Source organism: Brassica napus, chromosome A1 (assembly GCF_020379485.1).
Source record: "Brassica napus cultivar Da-Ae chromosome A1, Da-Ae, whole genome shotgun sequence".
NCBI classification, from domain to species: Eukaryota; Viridiplantae; Streptophyta; class Magnoliopsida; order Brassicales; family Brassicaceae; genus Brassica; species Brassica napus.
Window position 1 is genome coordinate 25,506,260 of NC_063434.1, and position 22,714 is coordinate 25,528,973.

The window sequence follows — 22,714 nt, forward strand, 5'->3', positions numbered from 1 at the left end:
GTTAAAGGCTAATACACAAACATTCCAAATATTCCTTAAAATAAAGCTATATATTCAATTTAGTTGAATATTTGTAAATAAATCTGTGTGAATTATTACTCTTTCTTTCTGTGTAAATAAAATGTAAATGTTTTAGTGTCTTACTACAGTTTTGTAATGCCTCTATACTAATTTCTTCAATGATTTGTTCTGTAGTCAGACTTTATTGTTAAGTAACAAAAATGATCTTTCTACTACCTCTCTTCTGGAGTAATTCTATTCAAAGATTTTCATTGTCTATCCAATTTAAAGCGTCACATGTGCAGCAAAAATATAAGATGTTGGTGGGGTTTAGGGGTTTTGTATACAAGTATTGAAAGTTGGAGATAATGAAAAACCACATGACATGTGTCAGAATTGAAATTTGATATCGCTATTCATCCAAAATTATGTTTCATTTAAATTGCTTTTTTCATTTCTTTTGCTATCGCTATTCATCCAAAATATTAACAGTTATCACCAAATCCAGTGCCTTTTGGCCGACCAGAAACAAAGAAGAAGATTAAGTTTGCCAGAATATATATACAGTGGTCGATAATATACTTCTCTTTTCAGAAGGGAGCATGTGACTCGTCATCATGTTCATGTCTTTATGTCTTTCTCAACCATGTGATCGGTAGATTGTGTTAACTTCTATAGATTTTTTTCCTTTTACAAAAGAAATCACATACTACCATTTACAAAAGAAGAAACAATCATACGAGTGTCATAACAGATCAAAACAAAGTTATTGACTTATTTTAATTCCAATCATCAACCTCTAACTTCAAACTTAACAAAACCTAAAAAAAAGCTTAATTATATCTTCCATTGTTGCATTTTGCCTTCATTCATCATCATATCATTAACTCACCAAATACTGAAACATCAACTCTATTTTGTCATCATGTGAAGCAATCTTGATTAAGAAATACCACACGATTATCAAGAAACTGAAATTTATTACAGAGCTCAATCACTTTCCTCCTTTCGTGTGGCACTAGTCTTTGCAATAGAAGTCAAGAAAAAGGATATACATGACGACATAGATTTGTAAAATATTCAAACAGAAAGCAATACAGTGAAGAATAACGAGAAACAGTTTTTTTTAAAAAAAATTATATAAGAAAAAAGAAAGACAGTTTGGCCCAACTAACCAAGCACATGTGTTTGTCCCCCTTCATGACCTGTCGGAGAGCTGACGGCGGAGAGAATAGCCGTCATGGCGCGAATCTGCATCTCCATGGCAGCAGGCCCGGCTCATAAATTTAATGGACCCTGTGCATAATATATATAGTTTTCCACAAAAAAGGGCCTTAACTAGGTTTAACCAAAAAATAAAAGAGCCTTAATTATATTAGATTATCCAAAACAGGGCCCTAATTATAAAGAAAAAGTTTGAAAAAAAAACTGGACCCAGTGCTTTTGCACCTCCCGCACACGTCAAGAGCCGGCACTGCATGGCAGCTATATAATCCGTCGTTTCTTCCAAAACCACCGGTAACGTCTGTTTACGGCAACCCGGAACTAACCGGCTCAGCACTCTCACCTTCCTCTGTACAGACGGCATACCTTTAGCTTTAACCCTCGTAACCGTCGCTGTCTGTGTCTTTGACCGGAGACTCCCGGTGGTGATTGCCGGAGACGTAACCGAATTATAGATTCTCTGACGTTTGTGTTTCCTGAGTTTGAGTTTAACGGCTTTGGATAGTATCGCTCGGCTCCACCGTGTTTTGCCTCTTGCCGTAACCGCCAAGGCTCTGTCGGCGACTTCGCGGACGGCTCTGCCGCCGTGAGGAGGCGAAGAGTGTGAGGAGGATGGTTGAGCGATTCGAAGCTTTGTTAGGGCACGTGCAAGCTTCTTGGTGTAGATCTGTTGCTGCTTCTCCGATCTCCATTTCGTCGATGGAGAGGGAGGTACCAGCGGCGGCGATTTTGTCTTCCGTTTCCGGCGAGAGAGGTCGGAGGTAGGGCTCGTCGTCGGCTGAAGTAACTGATTCGACGTGGAGTTCATTAATCGCCGGTCAGGTCTCAGCGACTATTGGTTCGGTTTGATCTAATCTTTGACCGATCGGATCAAATCAGAGAATCGTAAATCAGGCGATGAGTAAACCGGAAAGACGATAACCGAGTGGTGGTTATTGTTTAATTTTACCTTTAACGGGGGAGACTGTTGAACGGAACGGAACGGAACGGAGAAGGAGGTGGGAGAGATTAGGTGTCAGAAATGGTGTGGAGAGAGGAACACGAATCAATGAATCGCATTTTTATACATGATATTAAATTATCTTGTTAAATAAATTATTGTTATTCTAACTCTTTTCTTATTTACAATTATCTCCTCGTATCTCAATTAAAACTTTCCTTTCAACCAATGGAGATTTATAAAAGTGTCATTATTATCTCAAAACCTAGAATATGGTTGAACGTGAGCCTCTCAAACCTAAACCATATTTAAAAAGTGATTTTTAGTTTTAGGCATCTAGAGGTTTGGTTACCACACAGTTTCCTCTTTTGTGTGTTCTGTTTGTTTAATTTTCATGCTTTTGGAGTTTTTGTTTTAACTCTTTGCATTTTTTTTTCTTCTCTTGATTCAATATCGTAAATGTTGAAACAACTATTTAACATACTTAGGGGGTTATGTATTAATATAACATTTGAAGTGATTTGACTTTTGATTTCAATAAATTGTAGAGATTTATGTGTTAAACCACTGTAGAATATAACTTAAAAATATAAGATTTGAGTTTTAATTTTTTTTAACTAAGAAACACACTAAATCACTTGAAAACTTTAAAACTTCACAATTTAAAATATTTTCAATAACAATAGATTTTAGAGCACTCTACGAATTGTTAAATTCAATAACATTAGGATTTAAATAAATTTTAAAATTCATGTCTGAATAACAATAGATTTGTAATTTTAATACAAATTACCTAAAACTCTGAGTTGAATACATTATTTTCAAGAGGTGTTTGAAGCGGTGGAATCAAGTCGAGTATCATTAGATTGTTTGTGGTACTTAATAATCCGGTTTGGAGTAAGCACGTCCACTGTGAAATAAGACCTCCCCGAAATGAAAACTAATGGGCTTTCTTCAAGGCAGGCCTGTAACGAATTAAAAGGCCAATTAATCTGACCCATCGTTTCTGAAGTTTACAGCCTAGAAAACCCTAATTTCTAACATCCCCATGTATATATACTAAACACTGCCGGCGAGTGATGTAAACATTCATACGATCTCTTGTTTGTGTATGTTTGCTGTTAGTTTTCATATTAAAAATTGTTTTCGTTACGTTCTTAGATTCGCCTCTCTACTTGATTTTCCTGTAGAATTTTAAATATCTGTCGGATGAATCGATAGGCGATAAATTTAAGCAGGGGCGTTGAGTCGCTTCGCCTATGTAAAAAACAGGCATAGCGAATAAGCTCGTGCTATATCTAATTGTTTTTTTTTCCTTGTTTCTTTGAGGATCCTATGATGGCATGAAATCTTTGAGACCTGATTTATATTGATGAAACGCTATAAGCATTTATACTCTGAGGATCCTATTTATTTTTGTATTGGTATTGTTGTTTTTGAATTAAATTGGCGATTTGAATTTAAAGATAGAAAAAGATGATGAATATGCACTGGGCTCTGAGTTGTTGATTTGACAGTCAACTTCTTTTTGATGGATAAAGCAGCCTAGAAAGCTTAATCTGATTCTTCTATCTTTGTTTTCATAGTTCTTTTAAAATTTATATTCTGTTGTTGTATCTTGTCTTAAATCTTTATCTGTGTGGTTGTAGATTCTTATCAGCCGAACCTTTACTTGTAATTGCTGTGACTCTGTTACGCATTGTAACTCTCTCATGCCGTATGCGTACTTTCAGTTCAGACTTCAGAACCGACTTGCTTTGTTGACCATTGCCATTATGAGTCCTTGTATGAAATGCGAAGAAACAAATAATTCCAAAAGAAAGAGTCTTTATTGCCTTATTCAAAATTACGTCTATTTTGCAGCTGGGAAATTTCTCTTTAAATATTAATTTTATTGAACAAGAATAATAAATTTCCCGCCATTTTTGAGAAAAAATTCTCTGTCTTAAATATTTCTATTTTGAAGACGTATTCAACGTATAGCCGAAGTAACTTGCACATTAATCAAACAAGGGACCCATTTCATGAATAATTCTTTTATAAGACATTTTAAAAGGTTATACTAATGAGTATACTTGCGTTAATAGCATGTAACATCCCTCGCAGTTTTCATCAGTAAATTATACAGCTCCATTAAGAACTAGACGCAGTTATGCCCATGCCACATATAAAGAGGCCTGCTACTTTAGTAAATTGTACAGCATCTAAATTCACCGGCCTTCTACATTAGTATAATCTTTCTCTTTGACAAAATAAGAAGTTACATCTGGTTAAAAAAATAATATATCAATTTTACAGATTTACTGCCACATGCTCGTCAGGTGAGATAAACAAACATTATAAGAAAAACGACACGCAGTTTTTCGAGGAACAGCAAGACGGAATGAACTGAAAACAAGAAAAGTAGTAGTCTAGTAGTAGACATCAGAAGAGAACTATGCAGACTTGAAAGTAAACCAGAGTCAAACATAACCGCTTAATACAACACAACTCATTACGTACCATGCCGTTTCCATATTTTGATTGTTGCCCAGTGTTTTTTATTACCTTCTAGGCAGAAGTGGTCATATAAACCAAGTAAGAAGATGAAAATAAAACATTTGTAAAATGTTTTTCGTAAATTATGTTTTTCAGTGTTCAAGAGCACTCCGGACCGAGAGTGCCGAGTCTTGAGTCGTGTTCATGTGCCCTCTGGCTATGAGGTCATGGTTCAAGAACACTACTATAACCGTGATGTCGTCATGAAAATGGCGTCTCACTTTCTTGTCAATCTTCCTTAGATCTGAATATCTCATCTCTCTTTTCCTCGCTGCCTCTTGAAGAGCCGCTTTTATCAGTCTCTTTGCACTTCCCTGAAGACAAAGAGAGACAACACAACAAGACACAGTCCAACAAATCAACTTATATCCAGAACACAAGGAGTCACAGTCCAACAAATCATATTATATCCAGAACACAAGTAGACACAGTCCAAGAAATCAATTGTATATCCAGAACACAAGGAGACACAGTCTAACAAATCAATTTTAATATCCAGAACACAAAGAAACACAGTCTAACAAATCAATTTTAATATCCAGAACACAAAGAGACACAGTCTAACAAATCAACTCTATATCCAGAGACTTGTAATTATTGGAGACTAATGACTCAGCTCCTATCTGAAACCTATCCAGCCAAGAACCTCAAACCAGATCCAATCAAGAAACATTACAGTTCGGCTCCTCAACAATATAACTCTAATAGCAAACTACATTTTGTTTGAGAGAGAAGTTACAATAGAAACTTACAGCACGAGGGTGGCTATGAACAATCTCAACTGCTTTCTCGTTACTCAAATGTTCCCAAAGACCATCAGACGCAAAGATGAGGAACGAGTCATTAGGGTGCAGAGGATGAGAGAGAATGGTGGGGGTTGCAGACATCAAAGGTCTCTTCATTGGCTCTGCAATCCTAAACTTCTGAGCGATCGGTTCCCTGTTAAACTCCGGCCGTTTCATGTACATATCCCCTATAGATCTCGAAACCTAACAATGAACCACTAGCAAATATAAATCCATCGCCCAAGAATTAGATGGAAAGCTTAAGCACTGACCTGGATGATGCCCTTAACTCTCCAAACACCATGCCGAAACACAACGATCTGCGGATCATCAGGATGCAAGTCCTTAAGCTCCCAACGGATATCCTCATTGTTAGCATTGTGCTCACTCGACAGCTGGATCGCAGAGAGCCCACCACAGTTACTCTTCTTCCCGAGAACAACGCGCGAATCTCCGAGACTCGCCACGAAGAGAGTACTCTGATAAATCACTCCAACCAAACAACAAGTCCCAACGGTTGCCAAATTAGGCATCGTACTCCAAAGCTCAGAGACAATAGAAGCAAAACCCTCTTCAGTGGCATGAAAAGCTCTCTCAATAGTCTCTCTCGTCACAACCCCTTGCGTCTCCGCTGATATCTCTGCATAACCATAAAGCCTAAGCAATTCAAACATAAGAGAGATTCAAAGTGAAAGAAACCTAACTTTGCCTAGATTCAAAGTCAAAGAACCTAACTTTACTCAAAACAGAGTAAAAAAAGTCACAAAGAAACTAACTTTGTTGACCTACGAACCTCGAAAACGGTTGAAGAGATTGTCACAGACGTAGCGGGCAGCTTCGGGGCCGCCGTGGCCGTCGTAGACACCGACGAAAGTCCCGAAGTTACCAGACTCGATCTGGCTCTGATCCTCGAGGACCTGATTGGCCTGAATCACGGCCATGGAGAATTCTCCGCCGCGGTACTTGCCGAGATCGCGGAACCAGAGCAGCCCGTCTTTCCCTTCGCCGCCGCCGCCGCCGCCCGATCCGGACTCTGAGCTATCGAAGGTTTGCCCGAACGGCTTGAAACAGAGAGACAACAGATTCATCAATGAACCTGACATTCAACATCTCTCGGAAACACACCCCCCACGCGCGACTATCTCTCTCTCTCTCGGTCACTGATCCTTTAGGGTTTTTGATTCGGAAGAGATTAGAAGGGAAAGGAGCGGGCTTTGGGGATGAACGACGACGAAAATGGGTATAGATCGGGGGAGAGAGAACCCTAGGTATCTTAATGGAAGGGAAGATGCGTAGGATAAGATGTTAGGCGTAGGATAAGGACTTTAAAAGGCGTAGATTAGTGGACGGACGTGTCTTGTCCGGTTGCAGAGGAACAAAGAAATTCTCCCTTGTAATTTTTTGTCTGATGAAGAGAGCGATCTTCCCTTAGCTGTCCCAACGTTTTATTTAATCATACACTATTACAATTGTTGGCTCAAAAAAGAAACCACTGTTAGCCAAATCAATATCATAAAGTTTGAATAGTGAATTTGAATAAGTTCGGTATCATGTTTTCATTTAAATAAGTATTTATTATAAAATTGGCAAATATGTTATTGTCATACCAATTTTATTACTAGTAACACTATTCATATGTTTTTTTTTATAAAAAATATCAGTTGTGTTTTTGACATTTTTTTAGCACTATCTTCATTTCGGGTTATTATGCAGCTGCTTTGCTAATTACTGCTAAGAGCATCTCCAATGTATATCTCTATATTTTCCTCTAAAATAGAGATCTCTATTATAGAGGTGGATTTGCTCCAATGTATGCCTTTATAATAGAGTTTCTCTATTTTAGAGGAAAATATAGAGGAATCATACTTTTTACCTCTATATTTAGAGATGAAAATAGTAAATCTCTATATTTTTCCCTATTAATAGAGGAACTCTATTGTAGAGGCATACATTGGAGCAAATCCACCTCTATAATAAAGTTTCTCTATTTTAGGGGAAAATATAGATATAAAAATAGAGATAGGTTGGAGATGGTCTAATCTTTACCTTAATAGTTGAAATAGTTGGAAAACATTATATGCAATGTGTTTTAGTAGCTAGCTATAAGATTAGTCTTTTCTCCATAAATATGATCCTTCAAACGATACATCCATACATTCCGAGATCTCTCACTTCCACTACTGGATAAGTGCTTTCCCACGCGGGGCCTAGCTTTCCCCAGCCATCGGTGTGTGTTAACTCAAGATGTTGGGCTATGTCCAAGTCTACTACTAGACTGTGAATGAGATGGTTGTGCACTATCCTTGTAATTTTTTTTTAGCGTATATACTGTATTGCAAACTCATCTCAATGCATATAGCACAATCCATGTTAATGAAAAAAATTATATATAGTACAAAGTAGATATCTATTAAAATGTTTTTACATCTTTCTCTGTAGCAATAGTAATTAGTGATTAGATGGTCAAAGAAAAAAGGACCGTGTAGGTGATTCTTACGATCCATACTTATTCTCCACTTATAATGTAACAATTCTTTTTTTTTTGTAACAGTTATTTTATTTCTTTAGACCATTATAGTAAGGTTTTTGTAAGAAAAAAATGAACATAGTATAAAAACTCACTGTAGTTCACACATACGTATAGTTAGCCACCTATATAATCTTTTGTTTTTTTAACAACTTATCTTTTTTTTTTTCTAAACGCAATCTTTTGTTATTTCTTTGTAGAAACGTTTGCTTAATTGTTTTGTTATTAAGTAAAAAGAGCAATGCGCGACTTAGGAAGACACCATCAAAGCCTAAAATCAGCCAAAGGGGTGGTTAGCAATCGCATGTCATATTTCCTTTCTTCTGACTTTGAATGCAACAAAGGCGCATAAAAGATTCCGAGAAGGATGGTGAATGGTGGACCGACTTCTGATCTCTTTGACAAGAAAAAGTCCGTTACCGATATTTTACTATTTTCTCTCCTCTATTTTTTCCTTTTGACGTCTTGGCCTATGATCTGTTTGACTGTTTTGTTCTATGCATTGTATCGGATGTATTTGTATTGAACTTTGGTTTAGTCATTCTATTATCCTAGAGGGAAAAAGAAAAGAAAAGTGAGAGATAGAGATATAATTTAAACGTTTCTAAGTTCTAACATCAAGACCTACAGAAAATAGCAAAGATAAATCATGCTTAATTTTGCAAGTTCCATTTTTTTTTGTATTTCTCCACTCTCATTTTGTGCATCCAAACTCTGTAGTTAGTTATCAAAATAATGCAACTCTTTCTCACAGCTAAAGTGCAAGATCGGGTCTGTCTAGTGCCAGTGGGCAGGCCCACAAGAGACTAGCCGATTGGATATCGGCTCGTCAGATATCCCGGGTTATAAAAAAAAACTAAAATGCAAAACAATGAAATTCGTCAAACAGTGTCCAGCAAAGATCAATTTTTCTTCTGTTATTTAGCTTAAATGATATTTATTAAATTAGTTGAAAAATATATTTTATTATTATTATTATTCTGTTTTCGATAGTAAGAGTTATACATAGTGATATTACATGGGTTTGTTAAAAATTCCAGGGATAACAAATATCAAACATTTTACTGTATTTGTTAAGTTTGCATGGTCCCTTTTTGCTTATCCTCCATTCGCATTGTGTGCATCCAAACTTTTCAAATTCTCTGTCTCTCTTTTGGTTATAGATATCAAAAAAATGCAACTCATAATTCCAACTAAAGCTACACAAAAATAACGTTCGACCAAATATATCAGGTTTAAAGCTAAAGGATCCTGATCCACCTGGTGCCAAACTCTTGTATCCAAGATCATCCCCCGATTTACAATGGTATCCTAGAGATAAACCACCTTCAAGATCATTATGTATCACCACGGTCGTCGTTCTCTGGGCTTGAGATATAGATGCACTTATGAACATAGTCACCATGAAGATAACTATGAGTTGTATTAGAGAATCCATTTTTTCTTTTGTTTCTCTTTGTTTGATTTCTTATAATATTTCTACAGTTTATATGTTCTTATATCTCGATTTATGAGCATTTAGCCATTTTGATAAGGGTATGGTCAAAAGTCAAAATGCCTAAAAAGGTCAGTTAAAAATTCAAGCAATGAAAAATTATGATATTCCTTTTTTGCCAATAACTATTCTATTCCTAGATCAACTTTGTGGGATTAAATCAAACACTCTGACTTGACTAGCACGGTCAACCATATTTAAAGTTTATTCAAGAGGTTTGATTTGGTAGAACAAACTAGAGTAATTTTTATCATAATGAAAAACCAGCTGGTTTTGTAGATAAGACTAAACAGTCCCCTCGAGCCTGAATCAATAAATTAAATAACTTCTTCATCGAGTTTGGGTTTGTTAGCAGTGTTAAGGACTCCTTTATATTCATTTATTTGCATGATAATAACATCATCATAGTTCGTCTATACGTAGACGATATAGCCATCACTGGAAACAGCTCCGTTACTCTTATCAAGCCTCTCAAAGAGCTGAACTTCAAATTAAGAATAAAAAACTTTGGGAAACTGTATTATTTTTTCGGGATTCAAGCAAACATTTTTATGATCACGGTATGTTTCTCTCTCAAGAGCAATATTCTGTTGATCTTCTCACAGTTGCATGCATGAAAAATTGTGCACCGGTCTCAACTCCGCTACCATTGCAACTGAACAATGTTCCGGATCAAATATCTCTTTCTCCAATCCTCATTACTTCAGAATTTTGGTTGGAAAGTTACAGTACCTCACACTAAGTAACCAAACATTCAGTTCGCAGTGATCTATGTTGGAACCTTATTTCACTACCACAGAACAACTGATATTTGTAAAAAATAATAAAAACACAAATTAAAATTACAATACCGAAACAAACGAATAAAAAAGAATTGCAGAGTCGAGATGATTAATCTCTTTCTATAAATCTTTAAACACCATGTAATGTGACGGTTTCATAGCACTCAGATTTCCATGATACAACTGCAGTATTGTTTATGTTTACTTACCATCACTGAAAAACAGAATCTATCGAATCTAATTTTGTGTTATACTCTCAAACTAAAAAAAAAAAAAAAATACTAACATAACTATTCTGAGTGGAAGAATTGTTTCTTGATTGTATCAATGTGTGTTCTAGAGAATATGACATGCTTCCCTTTTATAATCAACAAAAAGGGTCCAACACTAATTAAGTCATAAGTGGAGCATTGAATCACTTCAAATGTCATAAAGAATATTGATTCCTTTTGACCATTTTCATAACGTTAACATTCAAGAAAATATATTGTAAATTTGACTAAATCAAACACCAATAACATTTTCTTTAATGGGTTATATTTTTTTGTCGATTTTAATGGGTTATATTTTATATGAAAAAAAAAACATTTAAAATTTTCATGAATAAGATTTAAGTATAAATCCACATTCAAACCCAAATATTCATTGTGAGACATTTGCTAAGCTTTATACATAGCCAAATCTAAAGTTTTATAAATTATAAAACACTCACATTGGATCTCCATTTCTCATTCACAACAACTCTGATTTTGACCAGTAGTTACACTACTTCATAGTGTCCACAGTTATTCCGACGAACATCTTCTCCCGGAATCTTACCGAAAATTGTCTAAAACCATTTCGTCAAAAAAAGTTCCAAAAACTACATGTGCCAAATAAATGCACTCTCCATCAATTTCTGATTTCACCAACCTCAAACGAATACTTTGATACGTAAAAGGTATTGTGTCAATGGGGATTTCAACTCTTGACGATACAGGCTGTACTATTCGAGCCTACAGTGACAGCAAATGGACAGTCTGTACAACCACAATACATTATACATTAGGGTTTTGCACATTCCTTGCCAAAACCTGATCTCGTGGTTGTCGAAAAAGAAACCAACTGTATCAACAAAATTCCTCCGAGGCAGAGTATATGCCATAGTCTGAAACAACATTAGAATTGGCTTGGATAAGTTTGCTTCTCAAGAAATCTCGGAATCTCTCTTCATGTTACACCCGAGCTCTTTTGAGACAATCTCTCTTCTATATACTTGACGGCAAACCATGCATTCCATAAAAGAATCAAACACTTTGAAATGGATTATCACTATGTCCGTGAAAGAGTGGCCTTAAGTTCATTGGTGGTGAAACACATTTCGGCTTAGATTCAGTTAGCTGATATTTTTACAAAATCACTCCCAACGGCTCTCTTCTGAAATCTTCGTATCAAACTAGGCGTGGACATTCCTCCTACACATAGTTTGAGAGGAGTATCAACTCAAGCAACACGGTTCAGACAAAGACTCACAACGACTTTCAGAAAGGAAAGTGACTCAGTCCAAGTCAATTCAAGCCCACTCTCGTTCAGTCTAAGCCAAATCAAATCTTTTCCAATGGATACAATACTCAACGACAAAAACAGAGAAAGAAAAGAGAAAAGAAGAGGAAAGCAAATAGAGACTTCAAGTACGAAACCCTTGGATCATTAGAAGAAAAAGGTTGATGACATATGGAAGTGTAGCTAGGATCTTAGCACTTAATATATTTAATAAAGTAACAAGACATCGTAAAACCTTAAGAAGCAAGAAATAAAAATTGCATTTTCAGTATCTTCTTTCTTCAATTTTCATATTTTGCTTTCACCAATGAAATTTAAACACGAGGTATGTTGTTTCAAATTTTTCTCTCTTGAACATCACTAAAGAAAGACAATCAGAGATTTAAACAAAAAAGTAATCTACAAATTCTGATTCCCCTAAGAAGAATCAAAATGATATGATTAACCGGATTTCTAGTTAGAAGTCTGTACAATTGATGTATGTTGAAGTTATGAACTTATTCAAACACGCATAGAGTAAATGGTATATGGTATCGAAGATGAACAACATATATGGCTTGACCATCAACAGGAAATAACTTGAGACCTAATTTATTGTCAACTAAATATATATAGTAGTAATTTTTTACTATTAACAACACTTTTTTACAATTAACAACGTTAAAGACTTGACAGTTGTAGGGGTCTTCTTCTGTCTATTGAGTCAGCTTTCTTGATTTGTTGAGGAAAAATATATATTTTGGATTAAACATAGATTAATTTTTTTTTTTACCTTTTCTAATTTTTTTACGTTTACTAAACAAAACATCATTAATTATTCATCTAAATATAATTCGACCAGTAATAAAATACATTGCATAATATAAACGATCATATAATATAAAAAAACAATAAATTTCATTTCGGCTTATTATGCAGCTGCTTTCTTATTGCTACTAATCTTTACCATAATAGTTGAAATAGTTGGAAAAAAAATCTATATGCAATGTGTTTTAGTAGCTAGACGCTAGCTATAAGATTAGTCTTTTCTCCATAAATATGTTCCTTCAAGCGATACATCCATACATTACGAGATCTTTCACTTCCATTACTGGATAAGTGCTTTTCCACGCGGGGCCTAGCTTTCCCCAACCATCGGTGTGTGTTAACTCACGATGTTGAGCTATGTCCAAGTCTACTACTAGATTGTGAATGAGATGGTTGTGCACTATCCTTGTAAAAAGATTTTAGTCTATCTACTGTATTAGAAACTCATCTCAATGCATATAGCACAATCCATGTCAATGAAAAAAAAATTATATATATAGTACAATGCAGATATCTATTGAAATGTTTTTTACATCTTTCTTTGTTGGAATATTAATTAGTGATTAGAGTGATTCTTTCGATCTACACTTATTCTCACTTATAATGTAACAGTTTTTTTTGTATTAATGTTTCTAGCTAATTCGAGAAGAGTTCAATAGAAGTCTTCTATGTTAGTTTTTGTATTGTTAAGTAACTTTAAAATATTTTTTTTAACTTTCAAATATGTTATGTAAATTCAATATTATCAAGTTATATGGTTTAATATGTCTTCTTAGATCATAAGATATACTTTTTAATTTTCATAAGATTTAAAATTTCAATTTTCACTTAAAATTTAAGTTTTCCACCTAAATTTTAATTTCCAACTTAAATTTCCCGCTTATATTTTATTTTCTCGCTTATAATTTAAGTCTTCCGAGAAGACTTCTTTGAAGCTTCCTCCAAGATTTCCGAAGACTTCTTTGAAGGCTTCCTCGAAGACTTCCGAAGACTTCTTGGAAGACTTCCGAAGAATTCCTAGAAGACTTCTGAAGATTTCCCGGAAGACTTCCGAAGATTTCCCAGAAGACTTTCCAAAAGACTTCTAGTGAAAATGCTATATGTTTGAACTTATGTAATGTTTGATATTTTGTGAATTTGACTAAGTTTGCTTAGAAGTATTCTCCCTTAGTTTTAGTAAATTTGATTAATTTTTTGTGTTATTTCGTTTTGCTATTGAAGTTGTATCAATAAATTCAAGTATTTCTGGCAAGATAATATTGTAAACATGAGCCTATTTACTAAAAATTTCATTAATATCTCTTCAAATTTACAAAAGAATTCACAACTAAAAAATACACACATAAATCACAAAACATGCCATAAATAAACTTCCAGGAAGTCTTTTGGCGCAATATATTTTAGAAGACTAAGACTTCTCAGAAGTCCTTCAGAGTCTGACTCAGATCTGAAAAACAAGCATATCCAAACCCAGATCTGAAAAACATGCATATCCAAAAACATTCAAATGGCTTCAAAAATAGAAAATGAGTGGAAGTTTAGATATATCTACCTTTATAGAACAAAAAAAAATAGATATCCAAAATTTGTAGATTTACCTTTAAGGGAGTGGAAGATGAGACCATGTGATAAACGTTTTTGCAAAAATAAGATAATTAGTGATATGAGAGAGAAAAATGAATAATTCATATAAAGTTTGATGTTTTCAAGTTCAAGGAGATTAGAGAGAGGCTGGAGATTTTTAGTGAGAATCATTATATTTTTGTTGTTTCTGTTGCAGTTATCTGAGAGGAAGAAAGAGGAAGAAAGAGAATATGTACATTTTTTTTTATATATGGAGACAAAAATTTCTATTTAGGTTAAATACTTTCTGTAAGTATTATGTCTCTAAATATACTACTCACTCAGAAGACTTTTTGGACATTAAATTTATACCCTAAACATAAATAATAAGAAAATCGAAAAAACACTTCACTAAACTTAAAATAAACTTTGAAAGTGTTTAATATACACGAAAATAAACACTTGTAGGTCAAATTTTAATTTTCCAAAAAAGTGTTAAGCTTCCAAAATGTAACCCTAAAAATACAAACAATACTACAACATATGTTACCAAATCCTAAACCAAAGAATACTATGACTCACTACATTCACCCATTTGTGTTGAAAACTTTTCAATTTTACTATATCTTAATTTATATCATTTACAAATGTATATAGTTACATGATTTCAATTTTTTCCTCATCAAAATATTTTTAAAAAATGTATAAATTATTTTTAAGATCTACAATATTAGAAAACTTACAAACCCTCCAGAAGAATTCCAGGGGTTATATTCGTAAAAATACATTCTATTTTTTTTTGTTTGGTCATAAAAAACTACTTGTAATTGCACTAGCCTTTTGAGTTAGTTTTGCATTTGATTCAAGTTGGAGTATACATTTGTGTTTAAAATCAAGTTGTAGGTCATATTTGGCAATTTCCCCTATAAAAAACATAATTGTGTTAATTTAGAAATTAACATTGAAAAACCATTGAGACCTTAATATTTTAATTTCAAAATTTACATTAAATTTTTAAAAAAGATTTTGCATTAATAAAACTATCAAACTCTCTCACATTTAAAATTATGTAATTAGTGGTTTAATTTTTCTTACATCAAATATACAAATTTTAATAAAATCATATAAGTAGGAAGTCTCAATTAATAAATATTTATACTAAATAAACTATATATACATGTCAAGATCATTTAAATTAAATTATATACCATATAAAATAAATAAAATGATTGTTTTGGTTTATTTAACTGTAAAAATTATTGTAAATAAAGAAAAGTGATTATTTTGATTTATGTGCTTACTCCAGTTTAGTTATATACATATATAGTTACTCGATTTTCAATTATTGAATATATTTATTATTTCATGATATATAAATAAACACAAAATTAATAACATATATAAAAATAATTGTATACACAATGTTTATTCCACGCAATCATAACTTAGTCTTTTGTTATTTCTCTGTAGAAACATTTGTTTAATTAATTTTAATTAATTTGTTATTAAGTAAAAGGATCTAAACGCGACTTAGGAAGACACCATCAAAGGTTAAAATCAGCCAAAGGGGTGGTTTGCAATCGCTTGTCATCTTTCCTTTCTTCTGTCTTTGTAGTTTGTATACAAGATTCCGAGAAGGATGGTGGATGGTGGACCGATTTATGCTCTCTTTGACAAGAAAAGGTTACTGATATTTTACTATTTTTTCTCCTCTATTTTTTCGCTTTTGATGTCTTGGCCTATGCATTGTATCATCTGAATTTCGTATATATGTATTCAACTTTGGTTTAGTCATTTTATTATCTTAGAGGGAAAAAGAAAAGAAAAGTGAGAGATAGAGATAGATATAGAGATAGAGATGGAATTTAAATGTTTCTAACATCAATAACTCCATGAAGAGCAAAGATCAAACATGCTAAATCTTGCAAGATCAATTTTCTGTATTTCTCCACTCTCATTTTGTGCATCCAAACTCTGTAATCAAAATAATGTGACTCTTTCTCCCAACTAAAAATGCAAGATCGGATCTGTTTGGTGCCAGTAGACAGGTCCCAAGATATTAGTCGGTTGGGACTTGACTTGCCGGATATACATATGATAAAAAAAAAAAACTAAAATGCAAGACAATGAAGTTCGGCAAACAGTGTTCAGCAAAGATCATTTTTTCTTCAGTTATTTAGCTAAAATAATATTTATTAAATTAATTAAAAGATATATTTTATTATTATTATTATTCTGTTTTCAGTAGTAAGAGTTATACATATTGATATTATATGGGTTTGTTAAGCATCCCAGGGATAACAAATATCAAACATTTTACTGTATTTGTTAAGTTTGCATGGTCCCTTTTTGCTTATCCTCCATTCGCATTGTGTGCATCCAAACTTTTCAAATTCTTTGTCTCTCTTTTGGCTATAGATATCAAAAGAATGCGACTCACTATTCCAACTGAAGCTACAAAAAAATAACGTACGACCAAATATATCAGGGTTAAAGTCAAAGGATCCTGATCCACCTGGTGCCAAACTCTTGTATCCAAGATCATCATCCCCCGATTTACAATGGTATCCTAGCGATAAACCACCTTCAAGATTATTATGTATCACCACGGTCGTCGTCGCTTGAGATATAGTTGCACTTATGAACATAGTCATCATGAAGATAACTATGAGTTGTGTTAGAGAATCCATTTTTGCTTTTGTTTCTCTTTGTTAGATTTCTTATAATATTCTATAGTTTAAATGTTCTTATATATCGATTTATGAGCATTTAGCCGTTTTGGTAAGAACAGCCTCAATGGTGAGATATTCACTAAGTATCTTACTAATATAATAGTGTTAATTCAAGTAGAAAATACATTAAGAAACTAATCTGATTTTTTCAACTCCAATGGTGATATACTCCTTAACTATCTCATCTCTTGTATTTCATTTTTAGTGTTACTTAATTTCATTCAATTGTATCAATTTGTAATATTAATATTTGATTTTAATCCATACATAATGGATCTTGTTGGATAGGTAATTTTATTTTATGATTTACAAGAAAAAGTAAAATTAATATTAATAACATATAAATGATTATTTCAACTTTTAAACTTGGATGTATTTGATTTTAAAACAATTATTTTATTTAACCAACTAAAATAAGACAAGTGTCATTTTCCAAAGGTTCTCCGTTTTCATACGGTTCTAGCAGTGGTTGTGCAGAGGATCGATTCTAATCTATTTCATGATTCTAATCTATTTCATGTAAAAAATTATTATTTATTTATTTTTATCATTTTTAAGTTTTAGATATTGTCTAAAAAACTTGCATTGGAGCTTCTCTAAGGGTATGGTCAAAACTCAAAGTCTACAAACGTCAGTTAAAAATTCAAGCAATGAGAATTATGATTTTTTTTTTTTTTTGTCAACAACATTACAGACTCATATAGACTCTGTAAACCATCCCGGGGGATATTGATCCATGTGGACGACGAAAGACGGCTGTGTTCTGGCACTGCGTGCTAGTTTATCCGCCTTTTTATTTTGCGTCCTTGGTACGTGTATAATTTCTGAATGTGTAAAGCTCTCTTTCAGATTCCTGATATCTTCCAAATAAATAGCAAAAGCCGGCCATTCTTCTGGTTCCGAAACCATCTTCACCAATTGAGAACAATCCGTTGCAAACGTAACTTGGAATTGTCTTAAGTTCCTCATACATTCCATTGCCCATAGTAAAGCCTCGAACTCTGCATGTAAAGGAGAGAGTGACGCTCTTACGTTCCTAGCTCCCATCAGGCCCTCAAATCCAGGTAAGGTACTGAACCACCCCTGTCCGGAGAACATATCCTCCTCTTTCCATGATCTATCTGTAAAACACCATCTGCCTGTGATTGACTGAGGAATAGTATCCTGAGTCTCTGCTCCCATCTCCTGGTCCTTCATCAACTGTGCCTCAGCCCATAGGAGTGATTCCAACTCAGCCAAATTGAGAGTATCCCTAGGATCTATATCCAAATTACTAAAAACTTTATTATTTCTTCCTTTCCAAATGTACCAAAGTATCCAAGCAAATTGATAATCCTCCATCGGTGGAGCGACTCTCCAGAATAAATGATCCATATTCGTAAATAAAGAGTCTTTCGGGAAAATAGCTGGATTGGTTGGAATCTTGGACATAGCCCACACCTGAATAGCTGGAGGGCACTCAAAAAACACATGGTTAATCGATTCCTCGTCCGCTCCACATCTTGCACAGCTTATATCCCCTTGCATCCCTCGTGCCTGCAAATTCTTCTTAACTGCTACACATCCTGAAACCAATTGCCAAAGAAAATGTTTTATCTTTGGTGGGCACCTTATTTTCCAGCAAAACGCCTTTATGACATCAACTGTAGGGCCAATGAATAACGGTAATCTGTCCCTATCCGGGTAAGTCCTCTCCACTTGATAACCTGATTTTACTGTGAATTTTCCATTATTTGTAAAATGCCATCCATTCCTGTCTGCCATCTGGTTTCTTCTTTTTGTCAATAAATATTATATTCCTAGATCAACTTTATGGGATTAAAGTTCAAATTTTAAATCAAATACACTGACTTAACTAGCACAATCAACCATATTTAAAATTGTGACATGTGTTAAAATATCTCATAATAATCAAATATATAAGATAAGTTAATAAAAATGAAGATAAGTTTATAAAAAATATTTTAAAAAGTAAGAGTAATTTTATTTTATTTTAAAGAATTCTTCATATTTACAAATCCTATACCAAAAAAGTAAAATTACTTATTTTCTTTTCTAAAGTATTTGTACAATACTTTATGTAGTCCTAATTGTTCTTTCCAAAAATCACAAAGAAAATATATTTGTAAACAAATATTTGATAGTAATTATCCTTTTAAAAAATCTCAATCCAAAAAAAAATTGTAAAAGAGTGATTAATGTAACTTTTTATTTATTCAAATATCAATCAAAAAGATCGTAAACTAAAGGATCTAACACGTTACTAACAAAAAATAATTGTAAAAAGAAATATTTTACATCATTATATTATAATATAATGATAATATCATCAATACTATATATCTAATAATATTATATATATGATTATGATAATATTAAAATATATTATGATAATCATCTATGAAATAAAATATCAAAAAATATATTACACTAAAAATATATATTATATATTAGTATTTTTTAATATAAAATATTATATTAGTATATATAGTACTAAAATATAAAATATTATACTATATTAGTATTAATATTGAACTATTAAATTTATTATAATACTAAAATATACTAATATTTAATATCTAACAGTAGTTAAATTAAATATTAAATATTAAATTAAAATTTGAAATATATAAATACTAAAATTTAATATTAAATTAAAATATTTGTAAAAAAGTAAATATTAATATTTAATATTTAAATGAAAATTAAAATAAGGTTTCCAAATATTTATATTTTGAAATATTTAAAGTATTTTCTAAGATACGGTTTACAAATATTTTAACATTATATTTTAAATAAGGGTTCCACAATATAAGATATAATAGTATTTATATAATTTAATTGTATTTTAATATAATAGTATTTATATAATTTAATTGTATTTTAAATAAGGGTTCCAAAGTAAGTATTTTCTTCAAAATAATATTTTAGTATCATGTAGCTCATTAAAATGTATTAAATTGATACATATGATAACTCTTTGAGATATTAACGTCAAAAAATTCCTAAAGCAAATTATGTCCTAAAATATGTTAAAAAATAGAAAATCATATATATCAAAATAAAATATAAAATTAATGTCTCTAAGGTAAAAAGAAAATTATCATAAAATTTAGTCTAGACTTTTTTTTCCAAAAATAATGGTATAGACTATAATAATCATCTAAACTATAATAGGTTACCGAAGTTATAAAAATATCTAAAGTATTGGTTACTTCAGTTTGTTTCTTTCTATAGTATGACTTCGTTCTTTGGCTTTCAAAAAGTTTACAAAAAAAATATTTAAAATGTTGAAAACTAGTCACTTGTGTAAACATGAATTGTTAAAAACAGTATATATATATATGAGTTGTCTATATTTTTAAGCAATCTGTCTAATTAAAAAACTTAAACTTTAGTTATTATTTTATGTCTTTGACACCAATTAATTTAGTTAATTACAGTCAAAAGCTTTATAGAACCTATAAAATTATTTATTTCATATAACATATAAAACAAAATAAGATATATGGTTATGTCTATCAAAAATACATTTAGAAAGAAATATTTATAAAATAGATGAAAAAATAAAGAGTTTAGCGAAGCGCACCAGACAAATTAATTGAAATGTCTAATAAATTTATAATAAAGAGAATTAATAAATTAGTAGAAAAAACATAAAAATAAAATTTTACAAAGCTTCTAACATTTAGGAAATAAAATCTCAAGATTACAATGAATATATTATCTAAGAGATCTGCTAAATTTTGTAGAAACTAGCAACTAAGAAAACAATTATCAAAATATATAAAAATTGTCAAAAGATCTTAAACATTTTCATGTAAAACTGTAAAATAAAAATTATTTATTTTACCACAAATTAATATTTTCCATACAAAAAGTAAAATCTAATCAATTATAGAGAATCTAGAGTATTAGATTGATCAAATATTTGATATAATTACTATATTTTAAAATAGAGAAACTTTTATAATCATATAACTCATTGCGTGTTATCTCAATAAATAAATTGTTATTTATATTAGTTAAAACTCATTATTTTTTAATTTGTATATTATCTAATAAATATTATTTAAAATAAACTAAAAGTCATTAAAATATTTACTGCTATTAAATTTTAAATCCAAATAATAAACTATCACAAAATCACACATTTATTAATTGTAAAACTTTCTAAATACAAATTAAACTTAAATATTATGCATATAATTTAATTGGTTACATTGAGAATAAAAACTTTGATTAGATACATTCAAATAAAAAAGATAGGTAAAATAAATAATAAAAATAGTTACATCAGAGTATTAAGAGTTTATATAAATCATGACATATATAAAAAATTTGAAATTAAAAAAATATGATTTACGAACAATATAAATATGTTAAAAACACAATATATACGTATATAATTGCAAACAGAGAAATAACTAAGAATTAATAATATCAAAGGCTACACATAAATAGTAAAAACAGAAAATAATATTTTAGATAAATTTCATTAAAATAAAATTTATAGAAATCAGTTATATTTTTAATTTTAAAAATATACATAAACTAAAATGAATTTTAATACAGAGAAGCTGGCTATAATATAAAATCATAAGCTAAATATAAGATAAAAATAAGTTTGATATTATCGGTATATATTGTTCATTTCAATTGTTAATATCTCTTTATTAATAAAAGTTTCTAAATATCATGATAATTACATATTAAGATATTGTTTTAAAACTAATAGTATATATATATCAGTAGAATAGGTTAATGTTTATTAAGTATCTTACATATAATGATAATAAAATATATCAGTAAATTTATATTTAAAAAAAATAAATAATAATATTAATTAAACTAATGACTTGTTCTAAAATCATGGAGAATAAGATAAGTGATATCACTCAAATTACCGTAAGGAGTGATTTGTACTCTCTCAAATAAGAGGTCGAGTTATAGCACTTTGGGATCGAATTCACATGGAGCTAAGGCACACAAAAGATTTAGTAGTTATGTGGTTAAGCTAGGCAACCATGTTTAAATGTAAATAGCAGTGGTGTGAGCAAGGTAATTGCTCGGTTGATCGATTGGGTTTTGAAACAAATATGAAAAGCGTAGGGTTTCTATGCAGACAATCATGATTATATAGATATAGAGACTAAGTGTATGTTGGATATTCTAGAACTCAACTAAAGAATATATAGTCGATCAACTTTCGTATTTTTAGACGATCTATTGCCAGATATAAGACTTCAGATGTCACTTGTTGGTCTTGATAAAGTGTCGATCGATACCAATTATAGATTGTTGATCAATACACCTTTCATCCCGTCGATCGATGCAACTACTGAGTTGTCGATCACATTCCTTCTAGCAAGCTTTACCGTACGGGTTTGGCTTGTTCACTAGGTTAAACTAAATCAGCTGTCTCTTGTTTCTAGCAATCATAGCACAATGTAAACTAGATCAGAAAAAGGACCATGCTTTCGCTTGCGCCCTAATATCTATAGACAAGGTTCTAGTTAGCTACTCTAGAACACAAGCATTAAAGAACAATTCAATTGATTGATATCATAACACTTAGCAATTCTATATTTTGGACTAATCCCTCATAAATATATGAACTCTAAATCTAACAAAGAAAACTATTCAGACATTGCTAAGCAATTCATAACAACACAATAGTAAAACTGCATAAAATAGATAAGAATAGAAAAACTTAGAGTTTCAATCACAAATCTCTGAAAGAGTCTTGGATCTTTTCTCCAAGCCTAAAACTCTAAGT

At 31.7% G+C, this 22,714-nt stretch overlaps 4 protein-coding genes and 2 non-coding genes across 6 annotated transcripts; 2 read left to right on the top strand and 4 right to left on the bottom strand.

Moving 5' to 3' along the window:
* Positions 1-960: 960 nt before the first annotated feature.
* LOC125578332 (transcription factor bHLH147-like) lies at positions 961-2,401 on the bottom strand. The gene is made up of 2 exons (XM_048740803.1): positions 1,450-2,401; positions 961-1,277 (listed from the first exon to the last, which is right to left on the bottom strand). The coding sequence occupies exons 1-2, from the start codon at positions 2,030-2,032 to the stop codon at positions 1,171-1,173; spliced, it is 690 nt and encodes a 229-aa protein (XP_048596760.1). The 5' UTR covers positions 2,033-2,401; the 3' UTR covers positions 961-1,170.
* Positions 2,402-3,495: 1,094 nt separating this feature from the next.
* LOC125579345 lies at positions 3,496-3,569 on the top strand. Its single transcript, XR_007317358.1, has one exon. It is a non-coding gene; the product is annotated as a small nucleolar RNA R66 (small nucleolar RNA).
* A 67-nt stretch (positions 3,570-3,636) lies between these two features.
* LOC125579400 lies at positions 3,637-3,730 on the top strand. The gene has a single exon (XR_007317424.1). It is a non-coding gene; the product is annotated as a small nucleolar RNA snoR118 (small nucleolar RNA).
* Positions 3,731-4,582: 852 nt separating this feature from the next.
* On the bottom strand, positions 4,583-6,781 carry LOC106386681 (probable protein phosphatase 2C 42). Its single transcript, XM_013826495.3, has 4 exons — positions 6,281-6,781; positions 5,760-6,127; positions 5,455-5,691; positions 4,583-5,016 (listed from the first exon to the last, which is right to left on the bottom strand). Exons 1-4 carry the CDS (start codon positions 6,588-6,590, stop codon positions 4,795-4,797), a joined length of 1,137 nt encoding a protein of 378 aa, XP_013681949.1. The 5' UTR covers positions 6,591-6,781; the 3' UTR covers positions 4,583-4,794.
* A 2,173-nt stretch (positions 6,782-8,954) lies between these two features.
* Positions 8,955-9,749, bottom strand: LOC125577356 (S-protein homolog 2-like). Its single transcript, XM_048738776.1, has one exon. The coding sequence runs from the start codon at positions 9,450-9,452 to the stop codon at positions 9,042-9,044; it is 411 nt and encodes a 136-aa protein (XP_048594733.1). The 5' UTR covers positions 9,453-9,749; the 3' UTR covers positions 8,955-9,041.
* A 5,699-nt stretch (positions 9,750-15,448) lies between these two features.
* LOC125577357 (S-protein homolog 2-like) lies at positions 15,449-17,523 on the bottom strand. Its single transcript, XM_048738779.1, has one exon. The coding sequence runs from the start codon at positions 16,891-16,893 to the stop codon at positions 16,486-16,488; it is 408 nt and encodes a 135-aa protein (XP_048594736.1). The 5' UTR covers positions 16,894-17,523; the 3' UTR covers positions 15,449-16,485.
* Between the last annotated feature and the right edge of the window lie 5,191 nt (positions 17,524-22,714).